At 44.1% G+C, this 21,063-nt stretch overlaps 1 protein-coding gene across 1 annotated transcript in view; it reads right to left on the bottom strand.

Annotated features, from left to right (window-relative positions):
* The window catches only part of LOC138513505 (solute carrier organic anion transporter family member 1B3-like), a 636,965-nt gene that overhangs the window by 489,706 nt on the left and 126,196 nt on the right, over positions 1–21,063 (bottom strand). Inside the window, exon 4 of the mRNA XM_069628420.1 lies at positions 18,691–18,827. Within this exon, the coding sequence (XP_069484521.1) occupies positions 18,691–18,827 (137 nt within the window). The remainder of the gene's footprint in view (positions 1–18,690; positions 18,828–21,063) is intronic.

Here is a 21,063-nt window from a genome sequence, read left to right as displayed (position 1 = left end):
CACAATGATAATTAACTTGTATTCAACTCTCTGTCAATGAGCGTTATTGGTTTTGTGTTTGTTTCATCAATGTATCTTCGTTATTCTTCCTGTGCCTCCCTGGTCCACCATTACCTTCATTCTTCTTAGGAAATGGTCCAGGTACTCTTACGGGTCTGGCGTCGGTTCGACTTCTTCACTGCGCTTGCGAGCCAGCCTCGCCAGCGTCACTCGCCTGCGGTCCTTCCACTTCTGGTTTCCACGATATTTTACCAGGTAGCCACATCACTTCTAGTGGCATCCCTTGAAGGATCTCAGCATTGATGCGCAGGCAAGCTGCCCAACCGGATTCTCTTAGGATCATGCCAACACCAATGTTTCTCCTCTCTGGCTCGTGGTACGCTGACCATTTAGTGTTTGCTCACTTGCCTCCCAGCAAGTTTGGAATTCATGGGATCCAAACACATCCCATGATGGCTCTGCCTCTGCCCCTTCACAGGCTCTCTCGCACGGTCTTCTTTCTTGTTTTCTACATGACAACGGTAATCCTTTCAATCAACTCATCTCAGTGTATTGGTTACTTTTCCTGAAATAATTATTCTCCTGAATCCCTCGGCCTCTTCTTCAGCCCAGTCTTGATACTTGACAAGTTTTGGTAGTCCTATGTATGCCATAATGTTTACTGGTAAAGGCAGTTCCTCATAGGAACAGGAGTCCTTGAGGCGGTGTCTCTCCTGTTGAGGTCCTACTTGCCTCGACCCCCCGGAAGGATGTTGGAGAGTCGGCTCAACTCCCTAGCCTCAGGGGGAGGCCTCCCCCTTGGGGAAAAGGGACACATTTCCTCGATTCATCACACCACTTTGTGCCGTTGATGATATGGAGGTAACAGCCAGCCCTATAGAGTCACTATTACAAGCTATTTCTGATTTCCGGTCTGACATGTCTACCGCTAATTCTGACATCCATGCTAGGCTTGATCCATTACAAGCAATCGCTCAGCCATTACCCCAGGAAGTAGGAGTATGGTCAATGTGCCTCAAATCCATCCACTAGGACCCACTTATGTCGCACCACCCAAATTTCCATTGGCACCCCCAGAAGGTTTTACTGGTGACCTATATGACTTTTGTACATTTATCAATCAATGTAAGTTACATGTATTGTTTTATTGTTGTGATTTAGTTTACAAAAAAAACTTACACAACATTAATCTCAAAATACATTCACCTGCAATAATTTATAAATCTCTAAAAAGAATATTTTACTACAGATCAAGTACACTCAATCGTAATTAAAAAGTGAACATGTGCGAGAACAAGGAACAGGTTTTCACCCCACATTAGTCTAGATCACAGAATCTCTTTAGAATTGTCAGAGAAGAAACTATCTCTTCTTGTACATAGGAACTCGAGCTAAACAAAGTGAGGGAGTGGCAATCCATATTCCAATGTTTCACTGTTTCCACACTGTTGGTCGAATTACAAAAAGCGACAAGCCAGAGACGGCTCATCTCCTCTGGTGGTAGTAACCCAATACTTAATCTGTTCTTTGGAATTGATCTGGTTCAACCTAAAATGCAAGTATGTTGTGCTTGCCCTTTTACATGGTAAACATTTGAGGTAAGTAGGAAGTTTTCCAAACCTTCTGGTGAACCTGTCATATTCCTGATAGTAAGAATATAGACCCAAAGATTCCAAAGTCAATCTCCAGTCCTCCCTGAACAATTTACGTTTCAATGCTTCGGGATTTCTTACCAATTCCATCTCAGATGACCCAATTCGATCAAGCAGGGTGCACATCACACCCCTAAATGCAATAACAGATGTCTAGAAGATTTTACTACTAACTGCTGAAAATCCTCAGAAGAGAGTTGTGTGGGGAGACAGCATCTTCTGGAAGATTAACAGCTGTTTCCACCCAAATCTGTCATTAAGTGAAATCAAATTCAATTCACGCTGGATGATTGCATTAGGAATAGAATTGGAAAGCCCCAACACCTTTTCCAAAGCATGCCCTGTATGGAATTAAGGGAAGGGCAAGAGTTGGAGATGCAATGCCGAGGGCATACAATATTACAGGCTCAATCTTTCCCAAATAATATTTTATGACTGGGAGACAAGAAAAACAGCATAGTTTCCTAACAATCCTCTTCATGTGGGACACTAGGGCGGATAATTTGTTCATCAGCATGCTTTTCCATTTGTGTATCAATGCAGTATTTGTTAAATTGTAGGCCAAGTAACAAAGTGAGGCCACCTGCACAACCCTTTCAGTCCCCGATGTCCACCACATGATTTTAGGCTTCGTACTAGAGGAGAAGTCCACCACCAAAGATTTACACACATTTACGTTCAAGTTGTTTTTTAAGGTACATAGGTAGAAAACTTTCAATTTCAATTGGAGACCCTGTGTATTATCAAAGATAATTATATCGTCCGCGAAGGACAACCAGTGAAGTTTCAAACGGCCCAGTTTTACAGGTATCACCTCATAACTGGACCATAAATCCTCAATGTCCCATAAATAGAGATTGAAAAGAGCGGCTGCAAGGGTTGGTCGGAATGATCCAAGATACTGCACCTTCTTTACTCAGGCAAAACCTCTGTTTTAATGCAGCAAAGCAATCTATTGCACCAATTTTCTATGTACATTGAGTTTCAACAAATTATCCCATAGCAACTACCTTTCCTCTGTAGGGCATCTGTCTTTTCTGATGTTCCGGCAAAGGTTACGTTTACTTTGTCAAACTTGGGATGGGTTTTTGCGACCGTGGCCAATCCTTTGTTAGAATCTAATGACCCCCTTCTTTATGACTTTAATGCTCTAACTACTGCTCTGGATTGAGTATTTAACATCAGTCATTAAAGACAGGCAACGGACCAGGAACTCCTTGAGTTAACACAGGGGCGAAGAGATTTGCTAAGTTAGATCACCAAATTAATCTGTTGGCTGCTGATACCAATTGGCCCAAGGAGAAGAAAACCGCTGTTTTTTATAAAGGATTGAAAGACAAACTGAAGGATGCACTAGCCACGGTCCCTGAAATAGCTATTTCCTTTCTGGCCTTTCTTAAAAAGTCTGGCAACTAGACAGCCGTTTGATGAAGAGGCAAGAGAAGGATGACCCTGCCTAGGCCCATAGTCCGACCTTCCCCGAGGGCAGCTCCATCATCAGCAAGCTCCTTGTCTGTGGCATTGGTAGAGCCAATGCAGCTGGGGCATTTGCCCTCCACTGACTCAGGAAGAAAGAGAACTATGCAGAAATAACAACCTGTGTCTGCACTATGGCCAATTCGGGCACTTCCCTGGAAATTACTTGCAGGTGCCCTACTAAGTGTGATTCCATAGGAATTGTCATAGCCCATACACCCCTCCTTCGACACCCATCCAGATCCCAAAGGGCGGCAATATACTCCTTGAGGTTCCGGCATAGATTGATGCTGGTGCCATAGGTATATATATGGATCAATCCATAGCCATGTGATAAATATAAGGGTGTCTGGATATTGTCTATGGTCCTCCAGGTAAGCATACATATAAACAAAAGTAAGGTACGGACCACTAGAAAGGAGATGACAGGGATATAGTTCAATCTTCCAAAATATTAGCAAAATATAATCTTTATTTTACACATAAACAACAAATACTTCACATAACATAAGCCATGTGTCCTTGTTGATAATGCTCATATATATTTACAAAAGGCTCATCCTATTAACTACTTTTCTCATCATACATCATTCATACCTCACTCATGCGTAACATCTTCCTATTATCACCTATTTTGAAAAAGGGATAGTGATTGTCCCCAAATATCAACACCAATTTTTGAGAAATAATAAATTCCAGCACTGTCATATTTTTCAAGGTGTGCCCCTCTGTATGGTTACAGCGGGTTGCTTGTCTACACGTGTTTCGGTTGTAGTTCATAGGCAGTGATTGCCTCGCCTCGATATTCTTAGCCAACCTTCATCAGGACCAAAAAAAAACAACTAACGACTGTGAGATCTTTCTGGATAGGATGGGTGAGCCTCTCAACCTCTAAAAAAATGGATATAGATAAACTAATTACTGTCTATAACCAATTCGGAACCAGTCATCTTGATTTCTTTAAAAAAAAACACATTTAATGTATGTAACCAACAAAATACACTGTTAGTTGTTACGTATCAAGACTCACCTCCACCTCCAATAAAGCGAACGGGGACTTGATAGAGGGGAATAAATCCCAGTATTGGGTAGTTCTGTGTAGTAATGTATCTGACGGTGGTAGGTCTATAACTACAGAGTGAAAAAATCAGCAAAATGCACACAATCAATAATATAGTGTGTTTCCGTTCTTATCGCACATCTGTATCACCCTCACAGACCAAAGTAGGGAGTATGCAATTACTGGTTAATATTTCATAAATATGACGTCTTCCACGTCATTTGTGTTAGCCTTCACAATCAAGTTTTTTATAGGAGATGGTGTCTCCCAACAGTCTTAGGCATTCCATTTCGTATTTGGAAGTGTCCATCAGGACAATCCTCCCTCCCCTTTATCTGCAGGATTAATTGTCAGGGTATCCTTATCACTCAGATTCTTGAGGCATCTTCTTTCTTCTCTATTTAGATTATCTTTCTGATAGTTTTTCTTTTTAATAATATCTAAGGGGGCATATAATAATATAAAGGGGGGATTTTCTAATATAAAGGGGGGAATTGTACTGATGGTTTCATCCATCATTCAACTTCTCCAGCGGCTTCTCCTGTTTTCTTGTACCAAAGAAAAGGAGGGAATTCCATACCTGTATTGGCTATGGTGCTGTGAATAATATTACAGTAAAAAGCAGGTACATGTTACCCTTGATATCAGTGTTACTAGACCAGATCAGTACTTCTAAACTGTTCACCAAGTTAGAAAGCCGAAGTGCGTACCATCTGGTTCGTATTTGGATGGGGGATGAGTTGAAAACGGCATTTTGCACTTGATTCACCTTATAAATCATGCCATTTGGGTTGTGTAATGCACTGGCAACCTTCCAACAATTCATGGATAAAATATTTCATGACTTACTGGATGAATTTGTTGTTGTATATCTCAACCATACTTTTATTTTCTTGCCAGCCTTAGCTACCCATTTCGAGCATGTAAGGAAGGTGCTTACACATTTGAGGAACCACAGCTTTTTTGCCAAAGCAGAAACATTTGTTTTTCATGTTTCTACGGTTGAATTCCTAGGATATATCCTTACCCTCCATGGGGTAAAAACGGACAGAGGTAAGTTCAAGGCTGTGCTCTAGTGGCTGGTTCCACAAACGCTTAAAGCTGTACAAGTGTTCCTTGAGTTCACTAACCTTTAATAGTGGTTTACTAAGAATTTTTCCAGAAAGCTGGCCCACTTGACGGCTCTCATCAGAAAAGATGTTCCTTATGAAGGAAAGATGGTGGCCCAGCAAGACTTTGATGCTCTAAAACAAGCCTCCATATCAGCTCCTGTACTGCAAAACCCTAAACCTGACTTATCATATACTGTAGAAGCAGACGCCTCAAATGTGGTCATTGGAGCCATGTAATTCTAGATGTGTCCTCTAACACAAGAGTTACACACTGCGGCCTTCTTCTCCTGGATATTAAGCCCTGCCAGACAAAAATACCCTATCATGCATAAGGAGTTGTTTGCTCTTCGTGCCACTTTTGAAGAATGGCGACACTACATCATGGGGGCAAAATGTAAAGTGACGATATATGTAGACCACAGCAACCTTACCGCCCATAGCACTGTGAAATGAAAAAACGCACTACAAGCGCAGTGCCATTTATTATTTTCTGCCTTGAATTTAACGATCAATTATCGACCCAGCAGTTACAATACCAAAGCAGATGCTCTCTCCCATATGAATGGTCCCACACCAACCCCCCGAATACACCACCATGCATCATTCCTGGAGACTATGTATTATGTGCTTGTGCCAAAACTCTCACACTTCTTGATGTCTTAAGGCAATGGGTCAAGAGTAACCCAGAGGAAATCACTACACTACGGCTCTCTCTGAATGACGGTCTACCATATGCTGACAAAGGGATGTACCTACCTGATCCAGCCACATGTCAGGTAGCCTTATGATGTAGCCATGATACTACCCTAGCCAGGCACCCAGGCCGACAAAAGACACACAACCTTTTGAGCCAATGTGCTGGTGTCCCAGTATGTTTAAAGACACCCAGCAAATCATAGGCTCCTGTGGGGTTTGTGCAAAATACAAGACATAAACCTGAAGGGCTTTTGCAATGTCTCACCATAACACCAGCCACTTGGCACACTGTCTACCTGGATTTTAGCACTGATTTACATCCAATGGCACATCGGAAAATACAATACCTGTATTTGTGGATAGCATCTGCAAAAAAGGATATTTCATGGCATGTCAGGGCATTCCAACAGCTCCTGCATTAGATGCACTCTTCATTCACATTGTTGCCTTACTACTTGGTGTACCTATGGTTCTGATTTCTGATAGAGTCTCCTAGTACATGGCCTATTCCTGGCAGGCTCTCACATGCCTGTTGTCCATTGACTGTCATCAACTTACCAACCACAGACCGAAGGACAGACTGAGAGGTTGAACAAGACCATGGCGCAATACCTGCATTGTTTCACCATTCAATATAAACTTGAGTGCCCAATGCTGCTTCCTCTAGCTGAGTTTGTTTACAATAACCATAATCATTAATCTACAGGAGTATCCCTGTTTTTTGGTAGCTTTGGTTTTCATCCATGGATGTTACCCATACCTATTCCAACAGATAGTACAGTCTCTGCTGATGTATAAACGGTATGTCACCCATGCCTTATCCAAAAACAGGACCAAGAAAACTTGATTGAGTGACAGTCATTCATAAAGAAACAGTCCAAAAAACACTGTAACCGGCACCGTCCTATGCACCAGATTCTCGGATTTGGCTGTTAGCAGAGAACCTAGCACATAGAAGCTTTCAGAAATTGTTGCCCAGATATTTGGGACCCTATTCAGTCATAATACCAATAGGCTCTGGTGCAGTTAAATTATCATTGCCAGTCACTTGGCCCATACACCCAGTGTTTTATGCGTCCTTGATGATGAGTCCTGTTCCTGGAACCCGTCTCCTTGTGTGTCCCACCCCTGTGTCCGTCGAATGTGACATTGAGTATGAAGTCAGAGACATCATTGGTATGCATTATATCAGGGATTCTCCCCATTTTCATGTCGACTGGAAGGGGTATGATCCTGAGGAGCAGACCTGGTAACCTGTTGGTAATCTGCATGGACCTCATCAGGGTCTCCTTCCATTTCCTTAAGCCCTTGGCACGCATGCCAGGACAAGACACACACAGTCACCTGGCATTCAGACACACATTGCGTGTCAGAAACTACTGCTGCAGCTCTGTGAAGAGGCAGGACAATGTGTAATGCTCACCTGACTCCCACGGAGGCGCTGGCCTGGTTTGCGCTGCTGTGACCTCTTCTAAGGTGATGCGCAGGGTTCGGAAGACGGACTGGACCGGGCCCCCAAATCTGGCTTGTCTGGCTCGCAGAAGTATCCTTCTGTAGGCGAAAATAGGGGATTAACTGTCTGCGGGGTAATGCAATCGGCCTCCCACTTTCCCCTCTCACCCTCCTCGAAACCCTTCTGTGATTCCCCGTAGCGTCTCACCTTAGGGTCTGGAAGGACGAGCTCTCCATCCTGCTTCTGATGCAGGGGCGCGTTGGTATCCAGTTACTTCACTGGATTTTCGGATTGGTGAGAACCAAATTTGCTTGGCTTCCAGGTAAGTTTTTTGATAAGAGGTTCCCCTTGTGTCCATGCATTAATGTACTAATGCTAGTGTCTTTTTCCCCATAGGGGCCGGGGTACGGAATGCCGGGGAACAGGCACCGACCCGAGATGAGAGGTGAAATCCTTGTAGAAATCAGGTAAGTCTTTAATGAGCGTTTTTTGGTAATGTCTTTTCATTCGCTCATTAACGCTGATGTCCTTTTTTCCCCTTAGGGGCCGGGGTCCGGAAATGCCAGGTTGCGGCACGGACCCGAAATGAAGAGGGAATGAATCAACAGGTAAGTCTTAACATGGAGATTTAGCTTTCCTTATTCCCTTCTCTCTCTCACCTTTTGTTCTTGCCTTTTTCTCCCTAGGTGCTGGGGCGTGACTGCGAATCCGGATGATTGCTGCTGAACATGGAGGCGCCCTGTAAAGGTGAGTGGAATGCGGCGCTGCAGCGATCGACGCGATGAGCTTTTAAATAAAAGTCTTCCTTTTCAGGATTGTCGGCGCGATGTCTCCGGGATGTGGATTTAGCAGGTAAGGACATTTCCTTCTTCTGTTCTCTTCTTCTCTTCCTTTGCAGGTGATCCAGGATGCTGGCAGGTGTGGCAGAAGTCAGGATGCAGGAGCAGACACGGTGAGCGTCCAGCTGCTAGATGCAGAACAACGCGAAGCATGTGTGGCTGTTCGGGTGGGGTTTAAATAGCCTTGGAAGAAGTTCCAGGTATGTATCCTTCCTCCAATCAGGTATGTATCCTTCCCCGACCACGCCCGGATGGTAAATTAGTCCCACAGGTAAAGTAGTTCCTTTCAGGCCTCAAGGAGGCCGGGATCCTGCAGCATGGTCTGCATCAGGTAAGTGCACCCAAGCACTCCCATAATGAGCCTGGCGCCTATGGCGCCAGGACTGATGTTTTTTATGAGCCTGGCGCCATAGGCGCCAGGACACTGTCCAAAGGGCCCCTATATGGGGCTGCTGGGTCCTTCCTTGGGGACTGGATGTCCGCTTTTGGGGACGCAGGGCTTGAACCGGCTCCCCGGGAGCGGGCATCATGACAGCACTCCCCCCCAAGGCCCCTCCCAAGGTTGTTCTCTCCGGGGGTTTGGTTTGTCTGGGAAGAGTCCGTGGAATTTCCTGACTAATCGAGGTGCATGCACATGGTCGCTGGGTTCCCACGACCTCTCCTGAGGTCTGTACCCCTTCCAATCAATTAGGTAGAACAGTTTTGACCTAAACATTTTTGAGTCTAAAATGTTCTTCACTTCAAATTCGGGCTCCCCATCTATTAGAATAGGTTCTGGAGGTTTGAGTAGTCGGGTTTCGGGTACCACTGGTTTCAGAAGTGACACATGAAAAACAGGGTGAATTCGCATACTAGCTGGTAAATCAAGCTTAACAGCCACTGGGTTAATTATTGCCGTAATAGAATAAGGTCCCAGATATTTTGGGTTAAAAGTTCGAGGCCCTTTCAGTGGTAAATGTCTGGTAGCTAACCACACTTGATCCCCAATCTGATACGGAGGTGCTTCACTCCGATGTTGATCAGCATTCTCCTTGTATTTTCTATTGGCTTGTTGTAAATGCGTAGTTGCCTCTTTGAAGGCTTGGGTAATTGTAGAATGCAGATGTTCTACTGCAGCCATTCCGAGGTTCTGAGGTGAGTCAAGGTTTGAGGTTTGAGGGTGATGCCCAAACAAAGTATAAAAAGGACTGTGGCCAGTTCCAGAGTGTACCGAATTATTATATGCGTATTCGGCTATCCAAAGAATGTCTTTCCAGTTGCTTTCAGATTGTTGTAACATACACCGTAAGTACTGTTCAAGGGTCTGATTTGTCCTTTCAGTCTGACCATCGGTCTGAGGGTGGTGACTGGTCGAGAATCTTACGTCGATCTGCGCCATTTGACAACATTTGCGCCAGAAGTGGGAAATGAATTGACTTCCCCGGTCTGAGATTAGTATAGATGGGAATCCATGTAGCCGAACAATATTTTCGAGGAATTCTTTGGCTAGGACAGAAGCTGAAGGTAAACCTTTCAAAGGAATAAAGTGGGCCATTTTGGAAAACAAATCCACAATTACCAGAATAGTATTGTACCCCGAACAAGGAGGCAGGTCCGTAATAAAATCCATTGATAGGGTGTGCCAGGGTGCTGGCGGTATGTCTAGAGGTTGAAGGAGACCGGCTGGTCTTTTCTTTTGACTTTTATTTTGGGCGCAAACACCACAGGACATCACAAAAGATTTAACATCTTTTCGCCAAGAGGGCCACCAAAATTGTCGTTTCACCTTTTCCTCTGTCTTGGCAATACCGGGGTGTCCCTCTATTAATGTATCATGATAACCGGAAATAACTAGTTCGTGTAATTCCTTATGTGGCAGGAATAAGCATCCTCGGAAATAAGGTAAACCATTATCTATGGTAAAGTCTGATCCCTTTTGTATCCAATCCTGTAAGGTTGTAGGGTCCAGGAGTTGTTTCACTCTGGCTTAAATGTCTTCTAGCGTCTGTAACAAAGTCATGCCTAGAATCCTCTGTTCTGGAATTATTGATACTGGTTCTGAGTTTGTATCAGATTCTCCCATTCCAATTCGGGATAAGGCGTCTGCTTTGCCATTCTTGCAGCCAGGTCGATAGGTAATCACGAAATCAAATTCAGCGAAAAACAAAGCCCATCGGAGCTGCCGTGATGACTGAGCCTTGGCGGTTTTCAAATACTGTAAATTCCGGTGATCAGTGATCACTGTGATGGTATGTCGAGCGCCAAGCAGATAATGCCGCCAGGCTTTAAAAGCGGACTTAATGGCTAACAGTTCTTTGTCAGTGATTGCATAATTAACCTCGGGTGCTGAGAATTTTCTGGACCAAAATGCTATGGGATGCAGTTGGTTGGTTTCGGGATCTCTTTGGGACAGGACAGCTCCCATGGCTAGGCTGGATGCGTCAGTCTCGACGACATAAGGGAGATCTGGACGCGGGAGTTTCAATATAGGTGCGGAGGTAAACTTAGCTTTTAAATCCTGAAAGGCCTGCTCGGCTTCTTCAGACCATTCAAAACATTTATTTTTCCTCAAGAGTGCAGTAATGGGTTGTACCACGCGTGAAAATTCCGGGATAAACCTGCGATAGAAATTGGCAAAGCCGAGCATACTTTGAACCCCTTTTACAGAGCTAGGTGATGGCCATTTGAGGATGGCATCCACCTTTCTTGAGTCCATTCGGAGTCCTTTGGGTGTCAGGATGAAACCTAGAAACTCGACTTCTGTGGTATGGAAAACACATTTCTCCAATTTAGCAAATAGTTTGTGTTGGCGCAGTTTTTCAAGTACTGCCCTGACGTATTTTCTGTGATCAGATTCCGAAGAGGAGTACACCAGAATGTCATCGATATATACGACAACACAAACATCAATGAGTTCCCGAAGGACATCATTCATGAAGTATTGGAAGGCAGCCAGCGCGTTACACAATCCGAAAGGCATCACCTGGTACTCGAATAATCCGTATTTAGTACGGAAGGCAGTTTTCCATTCGTCGCCTTCTTTAACTCGTACCAGATGATAAGCCCCCCGGAGATCTAACTTGGTGTATATGCAAGCTTCCTTCACCTGGTCAAGGAGTTCATGGATCAGAGGCAGAGGATAACGTTTTTTAACCGTTATCTGGTTCAATGCGCGGTAATCGATACAAGTTCTAAGGTCGCCTTCTTTTTTGGGCACGAAGAACAAAGCCGAGGATGCCGGGGACTTTGACGGGCGAATAAAACCATTAGCTAGGTATTGATCCAAATATTGTCTCAAATGCAGGTTCTCAGGTTCGGTAAGGGCATAAATCCTGCTACAAGGGGGTTGTGCACCGGGCACCAGATCGATTTGGCAATCGTACGATCTGTGAGGAGGTAACGTGTTGGCCTGTTCCTTTTGGAAGACGTCCTGAAAGTCTTGGTATTCCGGAGGTAGTTGCATGGAGGCAGAGGTTACAGATGCTAGATTAATCTTCAGGTTTTCTGGGTAGCAGGTTTGTGTACAATCCGGGAAGGTTATTCTTTTAGCTCGCCAATCAATTCGAGGATTATGTGTCTCTAACCAAGGGATTCCAAGAATAACCTGAAACTGTGGAGACTTGATTACATCAAACACAACACCCTCCCGATGGCCGTCGGGACCAATAAGAGTCACCTCAGTAGTGGAATGTGTTACCGGTCCAGAGGCAATTTCAGTTCCATCGACTGTGGTGATGACATCTTTGCTGGTGTTAGGACGGAGAGGGAGGTTAATCCTAGAGACCAATTCACGATCCACATAGTTTCCAATAGCCCAACTATCGATGTATGCCTTTATTGCATGCAACCGCTTAGGCTGTTCTGGATCTACGAGAACCATTGGCACAATGAAATGCGAGGTCTGAGAATTAGTTTTCAAGCTCGGCAAGCGGACCCCTACGCTTGTCGGGCGGAGTCGTTTCCCGAAACAGAGTCTTCATGATTTTTATCAGTGGCTCCTACCGCCTTTCGGGGCGGTTTTGCCGGACAATCTCGTAGAAAGTGTCCAGAATTCCCACAATAAAGACATAATTTTAACTGCCGCCTCCTTTCACGTTCCTTTTGAGTTAAGGGTCATTTAACCCCTCCAATTTGCATAGGCTCAGAGACATCAACTCCCTTGGGATTAGCATGGGTCTTGACCAACACCCGGGTCTCAAACCGGGACCGATCTGCTTTTCTGTTTTGAAGTCTGTGATCCAATTGGACCACTAAGTCTATATACTCTGTGCATTCTTGGGGCGGATTTACAACTTGGGCCAAGACATCTTTAAGTTCTCCACGTAGGCCTCGATAAAACAACGTGACTCTTTTATCCTCTGGCCATCCTGTTTCCACAATTAGTCTATTAAAGGTTGCAATATAGGATAGGAGGTCCTGATTACCCTGTCGCAGGGATAGAAGTTCGTCATCCAGAGCCTGCGCCTGAGAGTGTCGAGCAAATAACCTTTCCATGCTTGCTTGAAACCCATGAAAATCACAGAGAATCGGGTCATCTTGAGTAACCAGTGGAACTGACCAATCGGCAGCGCAGCCGCTGAGATATGACAATACAAAGGCTACCTTGGTCTGATCATTAGGGAAGGCCCCAGGTCTGTATAGGAAGTGGAAACGACACTGATTCATGAATATGGTGAATCGTTTGGGGTCCCCAGCAAAGCGTTCGGGTGGGGCCAGCGGCATGTTTCCGGGTAGATTAATCTGCACAGGGTTACTGGAAACCACAGGAGCGGGGTTCCCTCCGGAACCGGGGAGAGGAGTTTGCCCAGCTTGACCTTGCAAAAGCTGTCTGGCCAGGTCATCAGTTCTTTCCTTTGATATTATTAATTCCCTCCTGAGGGCATTAGTCTCTTGACGAGCGGCATGTACTTCGGCCCGTAATTCCCCCAGTACCCCCAGTAATTGGGCCAACTGATCAGTCTCAGAACTTTCCATAGCGCCTGGGTGGGAATTTGTAGGAAGGCTTCGCGTTCTGTAACGCTCACCTGACTCCCACGGAGGCGCTGGCCTGGTTCGCGCTGCTGTGACCTCTTCTAAGGTCATGCGCAGGGTTCAGAAGACGGACTGGACCGGGCCCCCAAATCTGGCTTGTCTGGCTCTCAGAAGTATCCTTCTGTAGGCGAAAATAGGGGATTAACTGTCTGCGGGGTAATGCAATCGGCCTCCTACTTTCCCCTCTCACCCTCCTCGAAACCCTTCTGTGATTCCCCGTAGCATCTCACCTTAGGGTCTGGAAGGACGAGCTCTCCATCCTGCTTCTGATGCAGGGGCGCGTTGGTATCCAGTTACTTCACTGGATTTTCGGATTGGTGAGAACCAAACTTGCTTGGCTTCCAAGTTTTTTGATAAGAGGTTCCCCTTGTGTCCATGCATTAATGTACTAATGCTAGTGTCTTTTTCCCCATAGGGGCCGGGGTACGGAATGCCGGGGAACAGGCACCGACCCGAGATGAGAGGTGAAATCCTTGTAGAAATCAGGTAAGTCTTTAATGAGCGTTTTTTGGTAATGTCTTTTCATTCGCTCATTAACGCTGATGTCCTTTTTTCCCCTTAGGGGCCGGGGTCCGGAAATGCCAGGATGCGGTGCGGACCCGAAATGAAGAGGGAATGAATCAACAGGTAAGTCTTAACATGGAGATTTAGCTTTCGTTATTCCCTTCTCTCTCTCACCTTTTGTTCTTGCCTTTTTCCTCCCTAGGCGCTGGGGCGTGACTGCGAATCCGGATGATCGCTGCTGAACATGGAGGCGCCCTGTAAAGGTGAGTGGAATGCGGCGCTGCAGCGATCGACGCGATGAGCTTTTAAATAAAGGTCTTCCTTTTCAGGATTGTCGGCGAGATGTCTCCGGGATGCGGATTTAGCAGGTAAGGACTTTTCCTTCTTCTGTTCTCTTCTTCTCTTCCTTTGCAGGTGATCCAGGATGCTGGCAGGCGTGGCAGAAGTCAGGATGCAGGAGCAGACACGGTGAGCGTCCAGCTGCTAGATGCAGAACAACGCGAAGCACGTGTGGCTGTTCGGGTGGGGTTTAAATAGCCTTGGAAGAAGTTCCAGGTATGTTCCTTCCTCCAATCAGGTATGTATCCTTCCCTGACCATGCCCGGATGGTAAATTAGTCCCACAGGTAAAGTAGTTCCTTTCAGGCCTCAAGGAGGCCGGGATCCTATATGGGGTTGCTGGGTCCTTCCTTGGGGACTGGATGTCCGCTTTCGGGGACGCAGGGCTTGAACCGGCTCCCCGGGAGCGGGCATCATGACACAATGTTCCAGTGAGTCTTGTGTTTTGTGCTACTTGTTGAAACCTTTGTCTACCTTCGGTTTGACCCTGCCTGCCTCTCTGAACTCCTACCTGCCTAGCGATCTGTCCTTGCGCTGTATGCCTCCTTTTAACCCTTCCTGCTTCTCTGTACTGCTACCTACATACTGATTCTGCCCTTAGGCTGCCTGACTCATGTTGACCCTGCCTGCCTCTCTTGACTGCTACCAGCCTAGTGATTCTGTCCTTACTGCCTGCCTCCTTTTTGACCCTGCCTCCCTCTAGGGACTACTACCTGCCTCTCCCTAATTGTTTACTTTCCTTGGGGTACCTGTTTAACTTGGATATGTTTATTTTTTTAACCTTAGATTTCTGAAATACTTTTTCTGGATGTCCTTACATTCCTTCTTCATCATCTAAGGAGACTCATCTCTACTGCACAGGTACGTATCGACTATCGACACTAAGTGAGTGGTTGGATAGGTAATCCTGTTTTGACACATTGTTATCTCTCTCTCTCTCTCTCTCTCTCTCTCTCTCTCTCTCTCTCTCTTCACTTTCTTTGATCTTGTGTCAAGACCTGCCTGCTGTACCTCTTAGAAACCCGTGCCTTCTCATTTTCTGAGGCTGTCGGAGAATACTAGTAAGGCCAATAGGAATCATCAAGGACAGAGCCATGCTGAGATCTGAGTGCTCACTTTGTGACGCCTTTTTACCTAATTAGGTAGCTAGTGTTAAGGAAGTGGTGCTATATATGCAAATTATTCCCAGAGGAGCCCAAAAAATGTCTAAGATGGTTCCAGCCTCCACTATACCTCAGGAATCCCCAGAGGATTGCTGGCACTGACCAATGAGTTCTTGGGCAACAGTCTCAGGGCTTTATTCTCAGATGGGAACCTTAATACTGAATACCACCTTAACATGAAAGTGCCTTCAAGGTCACCCAGTTAACCCTACTATGGAAATCGATGTTAAAGGACATCCATGGCAGGACTTTGGGGGCACATTACATAGTTGGCCTGTGGTTTTGGCTCCTTGCCATTTGTGCTTTCGGGTGACCTTACTGTGGAATAGAGCACTATGCAAGAAACAATCATGTCATACTCTTAAGTGGTAACCATCATTTCAAACAGGTTCCTGTACAGTAACACAGAGCTGCAGTAACCCATTTTCACAATATCCCACTATTGCCTCCAGCTGCCCTTGTCCTTCGATTGTGAACATGAAAGTCTGAGAGATGGCACACACACCTCATTTCTCTTCCCTTATGTGTCTACTGAATTGCGTTCAACACAGTCCATTCGTGGCTATCTTGATTATGATAGTTGGATGGGCAATGCCCAAATATCATTCCTGTTGGGTTCTGTCAGGTTTAGGTAACAACTAATTGAATAACAAACGCACATGCTTCAATGGTACACTGGAGCACATCCCAAGCAGACATACAACCACTCACTGACGAATTGCAGTACTTCTCTATTACTACCAGGGAAGTCATTTAGAGGTCCCCAGGGGTCGGACTTGCTAACCCTGTGGTCTCCCTTGCTACTGCTAAAAATAATGCAAAAAAATAAACGTTTTCTTTTTTTTTTTTATTGAAGCTCCTGGGCTGTGGCCAATGCCATGTGGCTCCTTGTTTCTAGAGTGGCTGGCTTCCTTTTTTAGGCTTCTTAAGGGGTTCAACACGTGTAGTACTTTGAGCAGTGACACTAAATAAGAATGAATAGGAATAACAAATACTTTGTCTTTCTGGAATTCTATACAATAATTTCTAGACTCATTAAAGATTTATTTCAGGCACACTTCAGGGTGTAAGTCACTGAGTTAGTCTGTTCTTAAACACCCCAAATTCACAATGCAGACAACATCCTCCAAAAGCATTTAGAGTAGATTAAGCATCAATGTCGCACTATGTATTTTGCTTTTCGCAAGTTGCAGTTATGACATGTTTTTTTCAGCTGATACATATGATGATCCATTCTTGTATGAAATGTATATCAAGTTACAGCGATATTGTAACCATATTTTTCATAGTAGATTTAGGAACAATGCTATGTGATGCCACTTCCTGTTTTGTGAAGGGGTAAAAGGTTGTGTTTCATCCTTCCCCGTGATGTCACTTCGGGGTGAGTTTAAATGACATCACGTCCTGTGATGTCATCAGAGGTACAGGGTCATGTGAAGTCACTTCGCTACCCCTGGCATTTTGGTGAAATGACGTCCCTGATTACTACTAGAAATTCACCTGGTGGGCATACGTGTATTTGTAAGAAGGTAAAGCATTTGCCCTTATCTGATCAGCACTAAGCATTTACCATTTGTACACTGACCATGCAGGCATGCAAACTTCCAAACACTACATCCCTATTCATCATCCTCTTTCTTACTGGTACAAATATTTGTGTTCTTTAAGACTTTCTCCCCCCTTTTGCATTTCTTCCTCCACTGCTCCCCATTTCTACTCTCCTCCAGACCAGGGTCTGGTTATCCCTGGCAGAGCACAATGTGTCTCTCCCCAGACAAACCACCTTGCTTTTAGACCTTCATGGCGTTAACTGGCTCAGTAGTTAAGAACTTATCAAAAACGAACTAGTATACCATAATGGACTGGAATATTGATTGGTTTAATGTGTCTACAAAAAAAATCAATATCAATTGTTTTACAAGTAAACCAATTGTTATGTTTCTTTTATACAAATGGTTCATTGTACACATTTAGACCATACGCTCTATAGAAAGTGTGGGGTTAATGCTGTTGGCTGCTTCTCACTAGTGTTAAAAAAAGTAGCAGCCATCTTATTAATTAGGCACCAAATCAAAGTGGAAAGGCTTGTGATGGATCCAACACTGAGCTGGAGTTAGCAATTTTCCGAATATTCCACTATTGCCTCCAGCTGCACCTTTCCTTCATTTGGTGAACATGAAAGTCTGTGAGATGGCCCACACACCTGATTTCTCTCCCCTTGTGTGTCTACCTCAATTGCCTTGCACACAGTCTACTCTTGGATATGTCAGGTTTGACAGTTGGCTGGGCAATCCCAGATTAATTCCGCTTGAGTTCTGTCAGGTTTAGATAACAATAAATAGAAAAACAAACGTCCATACTTCAATGGTACGCTGGAGCACTTCCCAAGCCCATCATACAACGGCCCACTGACTACTTCGAGTACATCTCTATACCTACTAGAAACTGCCAGGTGGGAATGCTTTCATTTGCAAGAAGGTAAAGCATTTACGTGTTGACCATTCATACAGGCGCCCCACAGGAATGCAAACTATTACACAGTACATCCTTATACATCATCCCTTTTCTTACCTGTATACATGTTTGCAGTACTCTGATATTTATAGAGTCCTCCCGGGTGCTCTTTACATGGCAGTGACACATACAGGCATCTACCTACACCCCACCGCATCTGTTTTGCTGGTATTTGAAATCATGGAGTTACAACATTTTAGTATTTGCCAGTTAAACCTGAGGTATCAATGCAACATTTTATAATGGGCCCCCGATGCTCCTGCTCCAAAACATGGCCTCTTAAGACCACGTCACTTCAGCTGTTAGTTTTAATCACCAACAACTGATAGAAAAGGAAGAAATTAAGTTGGCTGTTAGGGTTTTAGGGATCAGAAAATGTGGGAGATAGTAAAAATAAACAACAAAGGAGGGATAATTTGAAGAGCGAGCTGCAGAGAAGCAGCGCATATTTACTAGAATTTGATGAACAATGTATTAGCAACTCAAATTCAATAAAGGGATTAACGTATCAAACTACAGCTCCACGACCTCAAGGCCAGATAATTCATTGACCTGTGAATTAGATTGTCAACACGCATTCACTAAATATTGTCAAAGCTCTTATCAAGAGGTAATTGGCATATCTTAGACTACTCAAATCCGCTTCTTGCAAAGCCGCTTGTCACCAAGATGACTCCTCAAATTGTTGCTATCATGATATATAAAATGGAAAGGCAAAGCAGGATGGTCGGTTAAGCACCTTTCAAGAGCACCTTTATCAGTACATTTCACGTTTGCAATAAGGTTCTCTTCAATATAATAATAAAAAAACTTTATTAAACATACTGCACACAGATTCAACACACATACTTTGTGGGGTTATTATTAACCTACCTAAGTTGTTCATCCCGGATGTCAGTTCGGGTTCATGTGAAATATTGTGCTGCATCTGAGCATCCAAGCATGGCACCACAATTGACGTTGAGTTGGTTCTTGATGTATCATAGTTCACAGTAGTGTCATACGTATAGCTGCGACAAAAGACAGGAGAAATTGTGGGTCGGACTAGGTTACAAATATTTGAAAAATGTACAAACTCAGGACAATCAATTGAGATTTTAAAATGTTAGCAAGTGTTTTGTTCGAAGGCAATTACATTAAGAAGATATATGGTATTTGTCATTACCATCAGTGCAAAGACCCATGTTTTTATCAGTCAAAACTCGCCTTGAATGTCCATTCAGCACTATGTTTCAAGTTTTGTTCTTGCGCAGTGTTTTTTATATCTAGTTCTGTGTGCATTGTAGCCCTTGGTTGGTGGACGTTGGTATGTCCAAATCCCATTGACCATCTCTGATGTCAGGTGAAGAATAATTTTGATTTCTGAAGTATTTGTGCAGTTGTGCTGGTAGGTGTGTGAAAATGGCATAATCACCTTCTGGTGTAGAGGTAAATCACAAATTATCTCAGTGTTCCCATTGTAGCATGTGGCATTTCTCTGCATTTGGTGTAATCAAAGTGTTTGGGCTTTTCAGAGAGTTGGCAAAGAGGATGTTCACATCTTTGTATTTACACCAGATGTGGAGTTCAAATGCAGTCCAAAGACAAAAGGGCACTGGGTTTAGCTGACTGGGGCATAAAAATACAGAAATACTGGACCTCATTACAACATTGCTGCTATTCTGGTGGTAAACCTGCCAGGATACCGGCAAAGGCTGTTACCATTTCTGGCACTCAGTCCAGTGGCATTTCTGCCAGATTCTGAGTGCCAGAGGAATGGAGTAAATCCCTATTCATGGAGTCCAATAGGACTCCATGAGGGGATTTGCTGTGATTACCGGCACCAGCAATACAAGTGCCGGTAATGAGGACTTGGTTTGCCGGTAGGGAGACTGCCTTAACTCAAGCTTTTAGCTGGAGGCAAGCCAAGGTGCCCCATTGGCAAACCCGTAGTCGGGCAGTCCAGAAAAGTGCAGGTATATGCGAATACCATACCAGCACTTTTCGTACCGGATGGCCCAACTTGGAATGAAGCCCACTGTCTTGGAATTTGAAAGCACACTTTTCACTGGCAGGCTGAAAGGCCAGCATGGACATTTCAGCACTGCCAAATACACCAACAGTGTTGTCAGAAACAGGAAGACTAAAATTAAGTGTACCATGGGGTGAATGACAAAGAACCAAAATCAGAGGTCTACCTTTCACTAGATTAAACAAAAATGAAAGGTACTTTTCACAAAAAGAAAGCTGCAACGGAAAAATTGAAATACACATATTCTTCAACTGGGATTGAAAATAACTGTTTACCAGTGAAACTCCAGTGTCTGTGACAGTTTAATCTCAGGTATAATTTAACGATGGGCATTGATGGCCTGATGTGAGATATTTAAAAAAGACCTCATGTGTGAACAAATTGAAACATGTAAAAGCATGAATTTTATGTTCATGAAGTAAAGCTGTTTTCATCCCAAAAATACCTTTATGAGGCCAAGAACTGGTCCACTCCCACCTACACTTAACCAGCACTGTCTATCCTTATCTGAAGGAAAATCTTTTTGAAGCTCACAGAGCCAAGACAGGAGACAGGGTTTGTGCCAGACTAAAGGGTTGTTGAGGTCTACAGATGGCTCTGTTAAAGCAAAATATATCCCTTAATGGGTTGAACTCTGAATAATCCTTCAAAATAAAATCCACATTTTTGTTCACTCCTCAGAGATAATGATAGCTGACTGGTCCATGAGTCATTTCCCATGACCATGGGAGTGGAGCAATCCTCTCTGCTCTTAAAGATAACCAATAGTTGATCCATTAGCTCTGAGAAAAACACTTTAAATTACATGTTTTGCAACAACTGTGTCAACAAAGGAAGCAGATGTCCTAATCACATTTGAAGTGATTTATATTAGTCTGTGGATATAATATTATGCATATAAATAGAAGCCATAGGGTACATGGTGCATCATACTTTGTCCACTATCCCGGGAACTATAATGTGTACAAACATGCAACAAATACCAAGGTAAAGCCTATGAAAAGGCCTACCTGTCGGTTCAACTCACATACAAATTTGACTTTGGGTACACGAGTTATGACCTGAAATGTGATTATGACATCCCTGGAAATGTCAAAAAGGAGGGGTTTTAGGAGACAGTAGCTCAGTGAATTGTTTAACCGTATGTAACATTTTGTTACACTGGCTTTCACCATTTCTGAGTAATTCACGAAAAAAACTGTCATTCAAACCAGCAAATCTGTCCCGACACAGGA

The sequence above is a fragment of the Ambystoma mexicanum genome, chromosome 12, assembly GCF_040938575.1.
Source record: "Ambystoma mexicanum isolate Mex_15411 chromosome 12, UKY_AmexF1_1, whole genome shotgun sequence".
NCBI classification, from domain to species: domain Eukaryota; kingdom Metazoa; phylum Chordata; class Amphibia; order Caudata; family Ambystomatidae; genus Ambystoma; species Ambystoma mexicanum.
This window is presented reverse-complemented; position numbering and strand designations above follow the sequence as displayed.